Genomic DNA, 15,855 nt, shown 5'->3' on the forward strand with positions numbered 1-15,855 from the left:
TGTGGTAAACACACATGAGCACATAAGCTACACACGTTCACATGCATGTGGTCACACATGCATACACATGGACACATATGCATGTGATCACACGTGTGATCATAACCGCACATAAACACACATGGTCATAAGTACATGTAACCCCAACACAGCCATGCATATCACACAGCCATGCGTGTAACCACACAATATAATCACCCACTGGTAACACATGTACACACTTAATCACATGCGTACATATGACAAACGTACATGATCCAGAAGTACAATCTCACATGTACACACAGCACGTAACTATACTATATACGTGCTGTACCATGCGTGCACATGTGCTATATCCACACATAACTGTACCCACACACAGTTACATGTACACATGCAAGCGCGCCTGTATGCTTGCACATAGTAACGTGCATACACACGTGCATCGTGGTGTCTCTCTCTCGGCATCTAGCATTATGATCTAACATCGGGTGCGGTAAACAGGCTAATTAGAAAGCTCAGGTTTACGTGTCAGGGGAGCAGCCCTCTGGAGCTGGGGTGCCTGGGTGGGTCTCTCAGGTTCCCTTTCTCAGACCTGATCACTAGGGCTGACCTGGATACCTCAGGCCTGTGCTGCTTTGGAGCCTCCAGACCAGAGAGGAGCTAACGCAGCCTTAGTGGGTCACTGGGCAGTGTGATCTGAGCTCCTGCAAACTGTGGCTTCACCAAAGGGCCTTAGAATTGAGACACATCTAGTGTGTGGGGTGTGCATGAGTGTGTATGGGTATGTGTCTCTGCATGTGACTGGGTGGGTGGATGGGGATGTATGAATGTGTGCGTTCCATGTGCATATGATCATGTGTGGGTATTTATGGGTGGCTGTGGGGTGTGTGGGTTGGTAGTTCGCTGGTCCTGCCCTGGTCAGGGTCAGGGCAGTGGGCAGGGTTGGTGTCTCCTCGGTGGGACCAGGAAGAGTAGGGCCATGCTTTCCTTCTGTCCTCAGCTAATGGCTGTGGTGGCCAGTACCATCCTGGACCTGATCAAAAACATGCGGGCTTTTGGCGGGATCCTGGTGGTGAGTCTGGGTGGCAGGCTCTGGCTGTCGGGGTGGGGCGTGGAGCTGGCTTTCGATTCCGGGGAGTCTGGGCTCTGTGGGAGGCTGCAGCTCCCAATGGGTGATTATATAGTGAGCTCGCGGCTGGCGGGTTGCTCTGGAGGAAGGAGGGCACTGTGTTGGGGTGGCTCTCATGTTGTGTAGGCCCGGGAGGCCGGAGTGCCCCCTGCCGTTCCCGAGAGCCGACCTCTGGGCTGGTCTGTAGGAAGCACTGCCCAACCACGCTCCCTTTCTTTGCCAGACATCCTGTTGGTCACTTTTGAGTCCCTCCATTTTTTGGATCATGGGTCATAATGAGACACTGACTTTAAAAAGTGTGAGGGGTACTAGGGGGCCCTGAAGCCCACACAGACCCAGATGGGGCTTTGGTCAACCCGCCTTGCCCTGAGCCATTGCAAGACCTCCTGCCGTGTAGGCTGAGAGAGAGCCATGACGTCCCCTGTCTCCAGAGCCAGGCTTGACCTGAGGTGCTGTTGGCTCTGCTTACAGCCCAGCCCGGGTGAGCCCCTGGTGCTGCTCTAGGCTCGAAGCCCAGCAGAAGAAACAGATGCCCAGAAGGGACTGGCTTTGCCAGGACATGTGCCCCTTCCTCTTCCCCTGGCATGTTGGGGATAGGTGGGGACAGGTCGGAGGCCATTGGTAGCCTCTTCTCTCTGTGACGTGAGGCTGTTGGGTGGTGCTCCTTGGGCATCACCTCCTGAGGAAGCCTACCTGCCCCTCCCCTGGGACCTCTTACCCTAAGACTGCACAGGGGTCCTTCTCCCCCCTCTTCCTGCCACACCTGTCCTGGAGAAGGACAGATAGCCTCGCTTCCTTGGCTGCCTTGGTCTTTCCCCTTGGGTTCCAGTTTATCTCTGTGGCTCCCCTGGTGGTGGCAGCTCCTCCCTCCCTTCCCTCTGGGGGAGGTTGGTGGCCAAGAGGGGGTACTTGGGAGAAGCCCCAGTGTTCCCTGCGGGAGGCCAGCAGTGCCTGTAACTGGGAATAGTGTTGAGGGCTGGGAACCTGCTGGCTCTGTGGGTCCGTCTACCATGGCGCTGAGCAGCCCCGGTGCTGCCTCCCTAGGTAGTGTACTATGTCTTCGCCATCATGGGCATCAACCTGTTCCGTGGTGTTGTCGTGGCTCCTCCTGGAAATGGCAGGTGAGGTTGGGCCCGAACATGCCAACGGAGTGTCTCTAGGGGTGCAGAGGAGCATGAACCTAGGTGGGGCTCCTGGATGGGGCTCCTAGTCCCTCCTCTGCCTCCCCTCCCCACCCTGCCAGGTGCCTTCACCTAGAGTCTGTACCGAGAGTTTCTGAAGCCTACTCGGCACTGCAGCCCCCACCCCTCTGCCCCTTGGGGACCCTCAGGCCAGGCCCACACAGCCAGACCTGGATGGAGGCTCTATTTCCCAGGCGTGTCTGTGCCCCTGGCCCCTAGCATCCTTCACAGCACCCCCAGAGATTGGGGGCCCTGGCTTCTCCCTCTGACTTCTCAGGGCCCACACACAAGGGTTCTGGCTGTGCAGGGGCTGAGGCAGTGCTGGGGCGCCCGGGTGTATGTGTCCTGGTCCCTACCTCGACCCGGCTTGTCCTGTCCCACAGTCTGGCCCCTGACAACAGCTCAGCGCCCTGCGGAAGCTTCGAGCAGCTGGAGTATTGGGCCAACAACTTTGATGACTTTGCGGTGAGCCTGGTGCCCCCTGCTCCTTGAGACCCTTGCCTTCCCGTCGCCCTCCCCCTGCCCCCCTGGACCCTGCATCTGCCGCCCCTCAGGCCGCCTTGATCACCCTGTGGAACGTGATGGTGGTGAACAACTGGCAGGTGTTCCTGGATGCCTATCGGCGCTACTCGGGCCCGTGAGTGACCCCGGCTGGGAGGTCCTCCACCATCGCGGTGCAGGTTGCACGTCCTGTGTACCCGCCGGTGACCTGGGGTTTGCCTCTTTTGGGGACTGCTGGGAGGTGGGTTCTAGAGAATCCCACTGCACTGGGAGCCCTGGAGGCAGGCTGGGGGAAGGAGAGCCTGGAGCTTGGGGAGCTCAGCCCCGGCCCAGCAGATGGTCCTGGGTTCAAATCCCAGCAGCACCTCTCAATGGCCATGCTACCTTGGCTACTCATTGACCACTTCTAAAAGCCTCTGTCTGGGCATCTTGAAAACGGGAGTGGGAGCATCACAGAGTTCCCGGCTGGACTCGCAGTCCATGGTGCTCCAGCTCACACTGCTCCCCGAAACCACAGGTGGCCTTCTTGCCTCCACAGGTGGTCGAAGCTCTACTTTGTGTTGTGGTGGCTGGTGTCATCTGTCATCTGGGTCAACCTGTTTTTGGCTCTGATTCTGGAGGTATCCCAGATCCCTGCCCAGGTGGCCTGAGGGGTGGTTTCTGAAGGGCTGATGGTGGCATGAGGCTGCTGGCTGGGCCCACCTGGACTGGGGTGGGATGGGCTGTGCTGGGTTCCATCAGGTGCTCAGTTCAGGCTGGGTCCTGCCCTGGGGCTTGGCGAGGCTCACCCTGGCTGCTGGGAGCCTCTTTGAATGCTTGTGACATTGGACCTGGGGGGGCGGTGGTTCTCAGCCTCTGGGGAGGGATTGGGGCAGGGCTGTGGGTGCTGGGGCAGGGCTATCAGGCATCTGGTTCCTGCAGGAGTGGGCCCTGGATCCCAGTGTCCGGGTTGGGCTCAGCTCTCCCTATGGTGGATGCCTGGCCGACCCTGGAGGGGAAAAGGCTGGTTCCTGTGGGATTCACACACTGGCCCCCTTTTCTCCTGTTTGCCAGCATTTTCTTCATAAGTGGGACCGCCGTACTCACCTGCAGTCTCTTGCCGGGGACCAGGAGACCAGCTATCAGATGAGCGTGGAGCTCCTATTTAGGTGCATGATTGAGGAGGGGGCTTCTGCTTGGCCTCTGCAGGGAGGGAGGGTGAGGCAGGGAGGGGTGGGTGGGCGAGCATCCTCTGTGACCCTGATGCTCTCTACGAGCTGCAGGCATCTTGCCGCCCTTCTGCAGCCCTGAGCTGGGGTCAGGGTCTGGGCTTCCTGTGCCCTGCTGCTGGGGGTGTGCACTCCGTCCTGCTCTCTGATGAGCACCTTGAAGGCAGTGTTCTCACGTGCCGTTAGTCTCCAAGGGATTCTGCTGGTGGGTGTAGGCGGGGGGCCCTCGCTTCCCCACGGTGACCTTGAAGTCCGATCTTTGCTAGTGAGGAAAGTGCTCCCTCTGGAAGCATGCACTGTGTTGTAGCGGCCCCTCTGCACTGCCCCACGGGCCAGCGTGCAGGGGCATCTTCCCGGGCTTTTAGGGAGGCCGTGCACACATTGCGGAGATGCTTCTAAGCCCCCGTGTTCACTAGTGCACATGCCTGGTGATTGCTTTGTGGGAAGCAAGACTGCATGCCATCCCAGAGGTCCCCAAGTGCCCCCCTGTCTGGAGCTCCCTGGACATCTCCCCAATCCCGCAGGGACGTCCTGGAGGAGCCAACGGAGGAGGAGCTGGTGGAGAAGCTGAGCCACCATCCGCACCTGCAGCTGTGCAGGTGACACCCAGGTGCGCCGTCCTGGCAAGGGCGGCAGATGGCGATGTGGCCTCAGGATGATGCCAGTTGTGGGAGGTGGCTGGCTATAGCCCAGGAGAGACTTACCCTCAAACAGACGGACAACGATGGGAGCTACTCCACCCGCCTGAGGCTGGGGTAGACGTGCAGGCCCTGGTTTGCTGCCATTGAGCAGAACCACTACTCACCTCACCACCAGTTTTTCTTTGCAGCCCCTCGGAATGGGGCGCCTGTGCTTTGGGTGGCCTCTGCGCCATGCTGCTCTCTTATAAGCTGCTTTGGTGGGACTTTGACTTTTCTAAATGCAGAAGAGAGTGACTCCGCAGGGACCTTTCAGACCGTCTGGGAAGCCGGAAGCAGCGGCCTTCCTTTCGGGCCCTGCCATTTCTGTGGTGCCTTCACTGTTGGTGGCCTTCAGGGACCAAAGCCGCCTCCCCCCCCCCCCCCCCCCCCGGGGACCTACATAGGCCAACTGGCAGCTTTCCAGGGCATTAAGTTGGGGATCCTGGTGGTTTTACGTAAGGAGAATCTTAACTATTTTATTATTTTATGGCTCATATGAGTGTGATTGGGTGTATGTCTTCATGGGTCAGAATGCCAATAATTTTTATTCTGAAGTCTTGGAAAGAATGAGGTCGTTGTTCTTATTGGGACACAACTCCAATCCTGCTTCTTTCTGGAACAGGGTGGCCAGGTAAGGTTGTTTAGGTTGTGCACTGCAAACCTGGTTGCAAGGGTGTGTCCAGCCTTTGGGACGTCTCCAGGGTGAAGGATACTTTTTTCTAATTTGCACAAAAGCACGTGTGAGTCAGTGGTGGCTCTCCCTATAGGTCCATAGGGTGTGTGGCAGAGGAGGCTAGTAGGTCAGGGAGGAGGGAAAGTGAATACTGTGTGAGAGGCCACATTGGTGCTCGAGCTACCATGGGTCCAGATTAACAACAAATGGTTGTCTCTTTATAAGGGCTGACTTGAGTGATGGGTGGGAGCTCCTGGAGGTCCCTGTTGAGGATTGGGATCCTCATGGGAGTAACTCTGGGATTGATTAGTGATGTCTGCTCTGGGCCCTCGCGGGGGGGGGGGGGGGGGGGGGGGGGGGGGATGGTGGTCATGAAAGCACAGGCACTGACTCCAGTCCGGGGAGAAGTCATCTCTGTCTTCCAGCTTCTCAGGGAGTGGGATTGGAGGAAAGTTACTAGAAAAAGCCACCCCGGGGCTCGGTTGTGTCACGTACCCGCGTACATTGCACTTTCAGACTCTGGAGTTCGGATCCTGGGTGTTGATGTGCTACCCCTCGGGTTTGGGGGATCCTTGGGCGTAGTGAGACCACTCTCAGACCTGTCCCCTCTGCAGGCTGCCTTCCGGGAAGGCTGGTTGGGTGGGGACGTAGCAGCCTGCAAGCCCTGGGGACAAGGGTGAGGGCCTGGCAGCTGTGTGCACTCTACTGCCAGCCCCTCATCCCCTACCCCCAAGGTCTGAGCGCCATCTGGTGGCAGGATCAGATTCACTTTTAGTGCAGGCTGGACCCCCTGACCCCCAGGGCTGGCTCATTGCTTTTCCCAGGCCAACTGGGGCCATGGAGCGTGGCCTCTCGGCCTGGGCTGCAGGCTTGTCCACCTGGAGCAAGCAGTTGCAGTGGGCGCTTGCCAGGTAGGAAGTCATGCTCCCTGCCCTGCCTTGTGCAGGGCCCAGCTCTGACTGAAGGTTTTCTGCCTTCTGTTTCATGGCTTGTGTGCAGAGGAGCCCCCTCTGGTGATTACTGTCACGTGGCACAGAGTTCTGGAGGACCCACATTGCACTCTGGGAGACTGTGCTGTTCAGAGGCTGGCTCTGCCCTTGGGATGGGGTAACTGAAGCTGGTGGTGTTGCACTGGTGTCTTCTGACCACAAGCTGGTGTCTCTTGGATACTCGGGGTGGGGAGGGGGCACTGACTGTCCCCTTCCATCAGTTTCAAATGGTATCAGCTTCCAAGCCTTTGTCCCCTTGAGAACCAGGGCTGAATTCATGGTTGAGCTGGAGCTGAGCTTTTGGTTAAGGAGAGCGGGTCGGGTGGGGGGCGTCTGGCCTGCAGCTCCCAGCTGGGTGCTGCACTGAGAGAGAACATGCACTCACCTCTCAGACAAACCCTTGCAGCTCTGGTCGGGGCTCGTGTTTTCTGTGGCTGCGGTGGCTCCCTCAGCATTCTGGCTGGCTTGAGGTGCAGGGGGCTTAGCCCTGCTGGACTCTAGAGTCACCCAGGGCCAGGCAGGAGTCTGGGACACCTGGAGTGGCATCACTGCCCCAGGGGAGTGGGGAGGAGGTGGGAGCAGGAGGCTGCTGTGCCCGGAGGAGCCCTGTGGTTTGGGGCAGGCTCCAAGGAGGGGCCTGTTCGTCCACAGGCTGGGGAGCCCTGGCTTGCTGTCAGCAAGAAGCTGAATGGAGGCAGGTGGCCTGGTGGAGGGGGGAGGCCCAGGGAGTGAAGGGAAGGGGCTGGAGTGCCCATTGGGGCAGGCTCGGAGGAGGGCAGGGTGGTGTGGGTGCCTGTGGGTGACGGTGGGCTCAGAGCTGCACACACCCAACAGCAGGGCCTTGGGTCCTAGTCATCGATGGCCCTGGGGTCGGGTTTGGGGGCAAGGCAGGTGCGTGGGTGGGCAGCAAAGCCCCAGCCTGCCTGGGAGGCCTGAATGCTGCCCAGCTGGCACTTGCAGCCTCCACATTGAAGGGTTCTCACCTCCCCTCCTGCCCAGCTCAGAGCCACCAGCTGCCCTGGGCCTCTGCAAGTGAGCTCCTCAGGGGTCTTGGTGCCACCTGCCTGCCTCCACTGACCAGGAAGGGCTGCAAAGAGGCCACTTCCTCTCCCCTTGAGGATCCCCATGGAGGCTTTTGCCCCCACCCCCTGCCCCTGGGGAGCCCCTGGAAGATGCAGTTGCCATTTCTGAGGCTGAGGAGCACAGGGGTCACGAGTTTGCTCATGTTTAACATGGAAGCAGCCTCAGACTTAGAGAAAAGTTGCAAGTAGAACTTTCTTCTGGAATCACTGGGGGGGGGGGGGGGATTGTGGTTCCAATCCCCTTCACACTCCGTGCTTAGGAAGGGCCTCCAGCAGACAGGCACACAGGAGAGGGGTCACCCCAGTTCCTGCTGGCTGGCACTCCCTCCACTCATGACCATTCTGAGCTTCCAGTTAGGTCCCTCAGGCCCCAGGGTTGCCTGTAATCTTCCCGGACAGGTGACCCCGGCACTTGAAGGTCAGCCAGTGATTGTGTAGGAAGGTCCCCAGGTTGGGTTCATGCGAGGTGTCCTTGTGAGCTTGTTTCTGTTGTTTCTGTAGGAATATCACAGAAGTGCCTCCTGGCAGGTGACATGAGATTTCAGTTTGCTCCATGGCTGGTGCCCACCCTGTCACTTGGTGTCAGCAGTGGTGGCTGGGCTGCCTGGCATAAAGTTACTCCTCCTCCCTTTGTAATGAACAGGGTGCCCCGAAGCTATGTGAGCATCCACCTCACCAAATTTCCTTTAGTTTCTCCTCCCTCCTGTGCTCATCTGTGCACACTGTGCTTTCTTCCATTCAGTGGGCTCCATGCAGTCTGTTGCTGTATTTTATTTCACGCTCAAATTCTCCTTTGGCCAGTGGGAACTGCTTCATCTAGCTTTTGCGTCCATTTGCTAGGTACCTGTCATCTTTTGAATGCTTCTTTGCTTTCTGGCAGGAAAAGATGTTCTGGGCTCATGTTGTGCCTTCTCTGCCCCAGCCCTGGACGCTGTTCCTTTAAGCAAGAATAGCATCTAGGAACCAAGATGTAGGTGTGAGGTGTGCCTACTGCATGGGTTTTGCTGTGCCCAGGTTCTCGTGGTAGAACTAGGGTATATATACATGCATCTGCCTATGTGACTGTCCATCTGTCCATCCATTGGTCCTTCATCCGTCTATCCATTGATCTGTCATCCATCCGTCTGTCTGTTCATCCATCCATCCATCCATCCATCCATCCATCTGCTGGTCCATCTGTCCGTCCATCCATCTGTTGGTCCATCCATCCATCCATCTGTCTCTCTCTGTTGGTCCATCTCTCCATATGTCCATCTATCCATCCATCTCTCCATTCATCCATCTGTCCATCTGCTGGTCCCTCCATCCAAATGTCCATCTGTCCATTGGTCATCCATCCATCCATTAGTCCGTCTGCCCATCTATCCATTCATTCACCCATCTGTTGGCCCATCCATCCATCTGTCCATTGGTCCATCCATCCATCCATCCATCCCTCCATCCATCCAATCTATTGACAACTATGAGATCATGCTGATACTCCATTTTCAGACCAACGCCACAGGGCACATCTGGTTTTCTCTCTCTGTGGTTGCTAACTCTTTTTTTTCCTGAATGGTTTGCATTTTCCTTCATCTGTGAACTCACTTGCTTATTTCTCTTGTAAATTCTCGTCTGCCACTGCCAATGCCACCTCCTCCCCACAGAGATGCCCTCCTCACCCCATGTGGGCTCCCTTTGGATGCCCTCCAACCACAAACCTCCAGAAAAGAGCTTTCCAGATGGAGAGATGGTATTGTCAGGCCCTTTAAAATTAGGAGTAACAAAATTAGAACCTGGCCAGCTCATTAAAATCAAATAAATATGTAAAAAGTGTAAACATTAAAAGAAATATCTCTTTATTCATAAATAACATGATTGTCCATATAGAAAGGCTACAATCATTGAACAGTAAGAATTTGGCAAAATGGTTTGCTGTAAGATTGATACACTGAAATAAATTGTTTTTATAGAACATTAGCAACAAACTCTCATAAATCTCTTTTAAAAGATACTGAAAAAAGTATTATTTATGTGAGAGTAAAACCTTCAGGGTCCTTAAAGGTAACATTGAACAAGTGATGTTCAAGGTCTTTATACAGAAAACTATAAAATGTCATTAAAATCCAGGACTGTGGGCTTGAGGGGAGAATGCTGAATACCCAGTTACCACATGGCAGTCCCAGACACTCGGCGCTTACCTGCTCTTGGCTCTGCAGGCCGCACTTCGCTGGGTCCTCTTCACGGCTGGGCTCTGGCTGGGCTCCTGGGTTCTCCGGGAAGAGCCCATGCCTGCACTCATTCTGGTTGTCAGCCGAATTCGGTTTCCAAGGTGACAAGGCTGGGGCTGTAGGTGATAGCACTTGACCTGACCCCATTTCCTTGTTGGCTGTCCGCAAAGGGCTGCTCGTAGGACCTGGAAGCTGCTGGAAGCTGCTACGTTCCCTGCCACACGGCCCCCAGCCCTCAGAGTTAGCGACAGAGAACCTGCTGTGAATCTAATCCCTCACCCTTTGTGCCTCTGCTGCAGGAAGAGCCCTGACCCTTTATGGGTTCACCTGATTAGGTCAGGCCCACCAGGATACCCTCCCTTTCTTGAAGTCAGCTGTGTCATAGTTCAGCACCCAACCCCAGGAGTGACTGTGGCATCATAGTCACGGGTCTGCCCAAGCCTGGTGGGAGGGCCATATACAATGGTGAGGGTCACTGGGGGGCAGCTCAGAATTCTACCACAGTTGTCCTGTTCGTGGCCAGAAAGTTGATATTATCAATAGGTCCATTGTCCCCTGACTAATCCATAGATTTGTTAAAGTTCTAAACATAATCCTATTTTTTTCATTAAGGTTTGATAAGCTGATTGAAAAATTTACATGAAACTTACGTGCAAAAATAGAGAAGCGTATGGTTGAGGATCTCGGTTTGCCAGTGTTCCGGACTCACTGTGAGGCTCTGGTGACCAGGACAGTCTGGTGCAGGGGCGAATGGAGGGATGGAGTGAAGAGCCCAGAACTGCCGGTGGAGAGGGGCTGGGGCAGCTGGGAGGCCCTGTGCACCACGGGGGGCGAGAGTGGCCTCGGTGTGCGTCTGTGTGGGCTCTTCCCCTGGGCCAGCAGGTGCACAGCGCGGTGGCTGTGGCAGAGCCGGCAGGATGGGGCCCTGGACCTGGACCTAGGCCTGATCTGTTGCCGGGACCTGAGAGTGGGGTCTCAGCAAGCGGTTTGGGGCCTTTCATGTGGTCTCCTCCGCTCAGCACAGCAGGGAGGAATCTTGTCTTTCACCAAAACAGCCAGGTTTCGGTTTTCTGCCCTAGAGATAATTGGTGGTTCTTATTAAAAGGTTAGCACAATGCATTGTTTTTTTTTTTTTTTTTTTTTTTTAAAGTGGAAGGTAGGCACACCGCACTGCTCTTAAAAATTTAAGAAGGGGGCGTGCGGCTCGACAATGGCCTTCACATCAAAGTGGCCAGCAGACGCCATGGGCAGTGTGCGGGCAGCCCACCCCAGCCCACTGATCGCACTGGGGGCCCTGGCCATTCTGGTAAGACAATCAGAGCCGCCCCAGGGTGGTGAGCCCACACCTGCAGGGACCTGGGCGGCCTGGCTGCTGCCCCGGGTTTGACAGCAGTTGGCTAATCCGCGTCTGGGCCCCGGCAACACCTGTCGCCAGGTGAGCCAGACCTGCCTGTCCCGCCTCCCTGGCCTCCACTTTTTCTTCTCAGCTAATGGGCAGGGCAGGTGGATGGGGGCCACTAACACGAGACTGTGGTAGAGGAGAGCATCCCGTGGCCGGAGGCGGTGGGCCAGCAGCTCTCAGAATCCCCGGAGGAGGCTTCCTCAGACAGATCCCTGGGCCGCCCCATGCCAGGCGGTCTGGTTGGGGTGACCTGGGGGTTGGGGGAAGCTAGGCACCTGCGTTTGTAATCCATTCCGAGGGGATGCAGCTGTGGATCCAGAGACCAGGGTTGGAGAACAGCTGGCTCAGTCAGTTATCTTTCCTCCCTCCTTGTTTGCTTTCTTCCCAATCGTCGTTGCTGTGGATGGATTGTAAAACAGTCCTTCGAGGGAGCAGTCACAGATGGGACCCCTTTCTGAGTGGTCCCCTCTGGGCAGAGGAGTCAGGAAAGGTGCTGGCTTCTCAGCACTGCAGCTGCCACCCTGGTCTCTCCAGGCAGATGGAGTCTGAGCCTCTCGTCCTCCCGGCTGTCCCAATCCCTTTTCTGTTGCCTGGGTTCTGGGTCTGTGCACAAACCACACAACTGGACACGGAGAAGCTGGCTGGACCCTGAGCAAGATGAGAGCTCTGCCCCGGCTTGGTGGAGTGGGTGCCATGGGCAGGGACACCAACAAGGGCCCCTGGTCCTGCCCCTGGAGGTCCAGCCGCCCTCCCCCAGCTCCATAAGCCGATGCTCTCTGGGGAGATCCGGAGCTATCGCGGCCATTGAGTGCTGGGAAGAACAAGGGTCTTACCTCAGACACTCGCGTCCCCTCTAGAAGCAGGCACTGCGGGCTGTGCTGTGCCAGGCAAGGAGGTAAAGTGGGATGAAGACAGAAGAAGCCGGGGCTGGGAGCAGGAGGAAGAGGCTGCGGGTACCCTCGGGAGGACCCACCACTGCTGCAGGCCAATGTGGAGCTCCCTGGCAGCCTTAGAGAAAAAGGGAACAGGTGCCTGCTGGAGGAGGCAGCGGGCTGCTGGTTGGTGGGAGGCCTGCTGGGTGGGGCTGGGACCTGCTCCCTGGAAGTGAGCTGCCACCCACAGCCTCGGTTTTGTCATCGTGTTTCCAGGTCTCGTGGTGGGGGCCCCGGGAGGCAAAGGATGTGCCAGCAGCAGGCACGTGGAGGGATTCTTGAGAGTCCAGGGGAGCAGCAAGGATTGATAATTAGGAGCCACAATTTGAGGCCTTGCTCCCCATGTGCTTTTCTGAGCACTTGACAAAGTGGGATGTTGACTTGTTTAATCCTGTTTAATCGCGGGCTGGGGCAGCTCTGATAGCTGGGGAAACTGAGGCGCAGAGGGGCTGAGGCCACTTGGCCGCTGACAGCATTGCCTCCTCCTGGCCCAGCGTCTTCTCTGTGTCCCTCCTCATTCCCCGGCACATCAGCCTGGGGACGTGAGCGCCGCATGCCTGAGATAAATATTTGTAGAGCCAGCACCGCTGCGTCAGATGTCAGACGTAACTTGCGAGACTGTCCTTCCCTGCACATGGGAGGGTCCCCACAGTCCCCATGGGACGTGGGAGGTGACAGGAGTGACCAGAGGTGCTTCGGGGGCAGGCTGGGCTCCTCGTGACTTTGTCCCCTCTTGGCCACTACAAAAGAGGCTCCGGGCACCCAGGCTGGGCCCCACCGCTGCACGCCGTGACCTTGGCAGGCAGCCAGCCTTCCTGCACACCAGCTCCCTTGATCGGAAAGGAGGTGGGTGGCCGGAATAATGATGGGGCGGGGGGCTGATGTGCTGACACACATCACAAGTTTGTAGTTTCAAACTTCAGACCTGGGGTTCAATCTCGGAGCACCACATAAGTGAGGAAACTGAGCCCTGGGATTTTTTTTTTTCCTTTGGGAGCCTGTGCTGATGGGCGGCAAGGTGATGTGTGAGCCCAAGGCTGTCATGAAGGCGGGGTCCCTCAGCCCTGCGATGCTCAGCGCCAGGCTGGACGGAAACCCTGTTTTTTATAGGATGCGCGGACATGCAGCTTGCTCGGCCCACGGGCCTGCGGGTGGTTCGGGCTCCCCAGCTTCGGCGGGCGCCCCGGTTCACAACAGGAAAGCAAAATCTGTCCCGTTAGTCGGTCTGCAAGTCCTCACCTGTGTCCCACTCCTCGAGTGTGGGGAAGGAAGGAAGATGTGTGAGGGCAATCCAGGGCCTTCTGGGCAGGGTGGCCGATGGCTCAGGGCTCACCCGTGGCGGCCCCTGGTGACCTGCGGAGCAGAGCTGAGTGGGGAGGGAGGAGGTGGGCGGTCACCGCACAACGGGGTGGTGGGGACTGTGGCCCTCGTCCATAGACGCCCTGTGGGGCCCTGGCAGCCACCCAGAGGAGAGGAGATTTGGGCCGAAAGGTGTGGTTTCCTGGGAGGACAAAGATGGCACATGTTCAGAGCTGACTCGGGTTCTCCCTGGGTTTGTTGGCCGCTCCTCTGCTGTGTCTCCTCTGACAGGTGCTGGGCCTGTCCTCGGGTGTGATCCTTCCTGCTGGAGACCCTTCGGACAGGTCTCTGAACAGCTCCATCCAAGTGTCCCCCCCCACACACACACACCTTGCTCCATGTGACCTGCATCCGATCCCAAGGAGCTTCAGGTGTTCTTGCCCTATGACTGGAGGCTGGGGTTGCTGTCCTGCTACCCTGGCATTGGCCCACTGTCCCCGTCGTGGGGCACACCCATCAGCCCTCAAGGTGACCCTGAGCCTGGCACAGCATGTGGTGTTGGCAGTTGGGGGGTTGGGGGGAGGGTGGTATAGTGGTGAAAGCCCCCTCTTCCCCCCTCTGGGCACTTTTGGTCTCCTGGGAGTGAGAGGGCTTCAGGGTCAGGAAGCCGGTTTTTATCCATTTCCCTTGTCACTTCTGCTCGTGTTGGAAGGGCTCTACCTTGGGATGTCACGTCTCTTGCGTTCTGGTGGAGGGTCATTTAGAGCAGCCCGCTGCGGTGTGTTTGCAGAGAAGCAAACCCAGAAGTGCTTGAACCTGTTGTTGATCTTTCCTCCCAATGGCGCCAACATGGGTGGCTTGTCCCTTTGATTGTGTTGCAATATTTCAGACTATTTTGCGCTGAAGTCTTACACTGGGGGAGATGTTTAAGGGAAGACCAGGACGCCTACCACGTGCCCCCATGCCCTGGCAGGAGGCGGATTGTGGGAACCATAGGCTTTAAAATAAGCTGGAAAGTTCTTGATTGGCCAGGTGGTTGATATCTGTAGCCCTGGTGGTGCCAGGGGCCCTTGGGCATTGGCCAGACCTGTGGCCCCTTCTTAAAAAAATGTCTGTAGGCTGTAACCCAAAATATGTGGAAGTGCAAGGAAAATCATTATATTGAAAACCTGCTCACAAAGTATGAACAAATCCAAATGTGGGACAGAGGAGGTCTGCCACCTGCCCCAGGTTCGAAACAGCACTCTGAGACGTCGGCGCTGGCGCTCACGTGATGGAAGGTACCTGTGGTTTCTGCTTGGGAAGGGCCGGAAGCCTCACTGACGCCTTGGTTCATGGCCTGGTCCAGGCTGTGGTTTGGTTTTCCCACCGAAGGCCCCAGGTCCCTGGAACCAGAACACTGGAGGTCCCTGTGATTCCCTGCTGGGACTCTCCCTACCTTCACCGAGTTGTGGTGACACCTGTAAGGTAACTGATTTTGGCCAAGGCTGGAGGTGCTAGTCCCCGCCCCCCCCCCCCCCCCCCCCCCGCCCACTGCCAGGAGGCCTCACTGGTGCCCCCATCGGAATGAACCCCCTCCCCCTCCCACCACTTTTTCTGTGGCCCCACCCATGTCCCAAGTGGCTGTGGGGCTGTGAGCACTCAAAGTTCTGGAGAGTCTCAAGCCTCCTCGATCCCAATAAATGAAGTAGATCCCAACGGACATGACACCCGATCCAACCCAAACAGACTGTAGTATGAATGGATCTGTGAGTTGAGAAGGGCCGTTTTGTGGTTTCATTTCAGTGGCTCCCAAACGTGAGCGCGCATCAGATCCCCCGGAGGGCTCGTGGAACCCAGATCGCTGGGCCCCTCCTCAACGTTCCAACACGGCCAGCCTGGGGAGGCCAGCCCGGGGTATGCACTCGAAGCCTGTTCCCCGGTGATACTCAGGCTGCTGGCTAGGGCTGGGCTCTCTGAGAACCGCCGGGGGTGCCCCTCTCCCTGTACCACTGTAGGGGAATCAGCGGAAGCCCCCCAAAGGCCGAGTCCTAACCCGCCGTGTCCGTGAATGTGAGCTTACGTGGAAATAGGGGTAATAGGGGTTGGCAGGTGTCATGTTAGGGCTCTTGAGACGAGATCATGCTGTCTTTAGAGCGGGCTCTAAACCGAATGACGGATGTCCGTGTAAGAAGAGGAGAGAACAGATGTGGGAAGCAGCACGTGACCATGGAGGCGGTGGTTGGAGGGATGCCGGGAGGCTCCAGATGCTGGGGCAGGAAGAGCCCCAGAGCCTCCAGGGAGGGCGCCCTGCCCACACCTTGATTTCTGACGTCTGACCAGAAGTGGGAGACCGACCATTTGTTGCTTAGAGCTGCCTGTTTGTGGTCATTTGTCCCGGCAGCCCCAGAACACTCTCACAGCCCCTGATGAGTGCTAGTGGTGGTGGCTCTTGTTTTTGGTGAGTTCAACGAGGCCTCAGGTGACGAGCTCCAGACGCGTCCAGTGGGACCAGTGCTCACAGGAAGGAGCAACCCAGACCATGCCACGTTCCTGTTTCCCGCTGTTCTCCGTGAGGTGACCCAGAGTGACTTTGGGAACCCCC

General features: G+C 57.2%; 1 protein-coding gene and 1 long non-coding RNA gene across 8 annotated transcripts in view; one reads left to right on the plus strand and one right to left on the minus strand.

Annotated features, from left to right (window-relative positions):
- The window catches only part of TPCN2 (two pore segment channel 2), a 66,305-nt gene that overhangs the window by 22,628 nt on the left and 27,822 nt on the right, over window positions 1-15,855 (plus strand). For 4 of the 7 annotated variants that reach the window (XM_077862747.1, XM_077862748.1, XM_077862751.1 and 1 more), the window contains exons 19-24: window positions 986-1,057; window positions 2,159-2,235; window positions 2,679-2,760; window positions 2,850-2,932; window positions 3,335-3,416; window positions 3,850-3,944. In XM_077862747.1, coding sequence (XP_077718873.1) covers window positions 986-1,057; window positions 2,159-2,235; window positions 2,679-2,760; window positions 2,850-2,932; window positions 3,335-3,416; window positions 3,850-3,944 — 491 coding nt within the window. Of the gene's footprint in view, window positions 1-985; window positions 1,058-2,158; window positions 2,236-2,678; window positions 2,761-2,849; window positions 2,933-3,334; window positions 3,417-3,849; window positions 3,945-4,528; window positions 9,383-15,855 lie in introns of those variants that run through there. The other 3 variants (XM_077862750.1, XR_013359841.1, XR_013359842.1) reach the window with 3 other exon arrangements.
- On the minus strand, window positions 5,102-11,088 carry LOC144292451 (uncharacterized). The gene is made up of 2 exons (XR_013359843.1): window positions 9,609-11,088; window positions 5,102-8,384 (listed from the first exon to the last, which is right to left on the minus strand). It is a non-coding gene; the product is annotated as an uncharacterized LOC144292451 (long non-coding RNA).

This window comes from Canis aureus, chromosome 21 (assembly GCF_053574225.1).
Source record: "Canis aureus isolate CA01 chromosome 21, VMU_Caureus_v.1.0, whole genome shotgun sequence".
NCBI classification, from domain to species: Eukaryota; Metazoa; Chordata; class Mammalia; order Carnivora; family Canidae; genus Canis; species Canis aureus.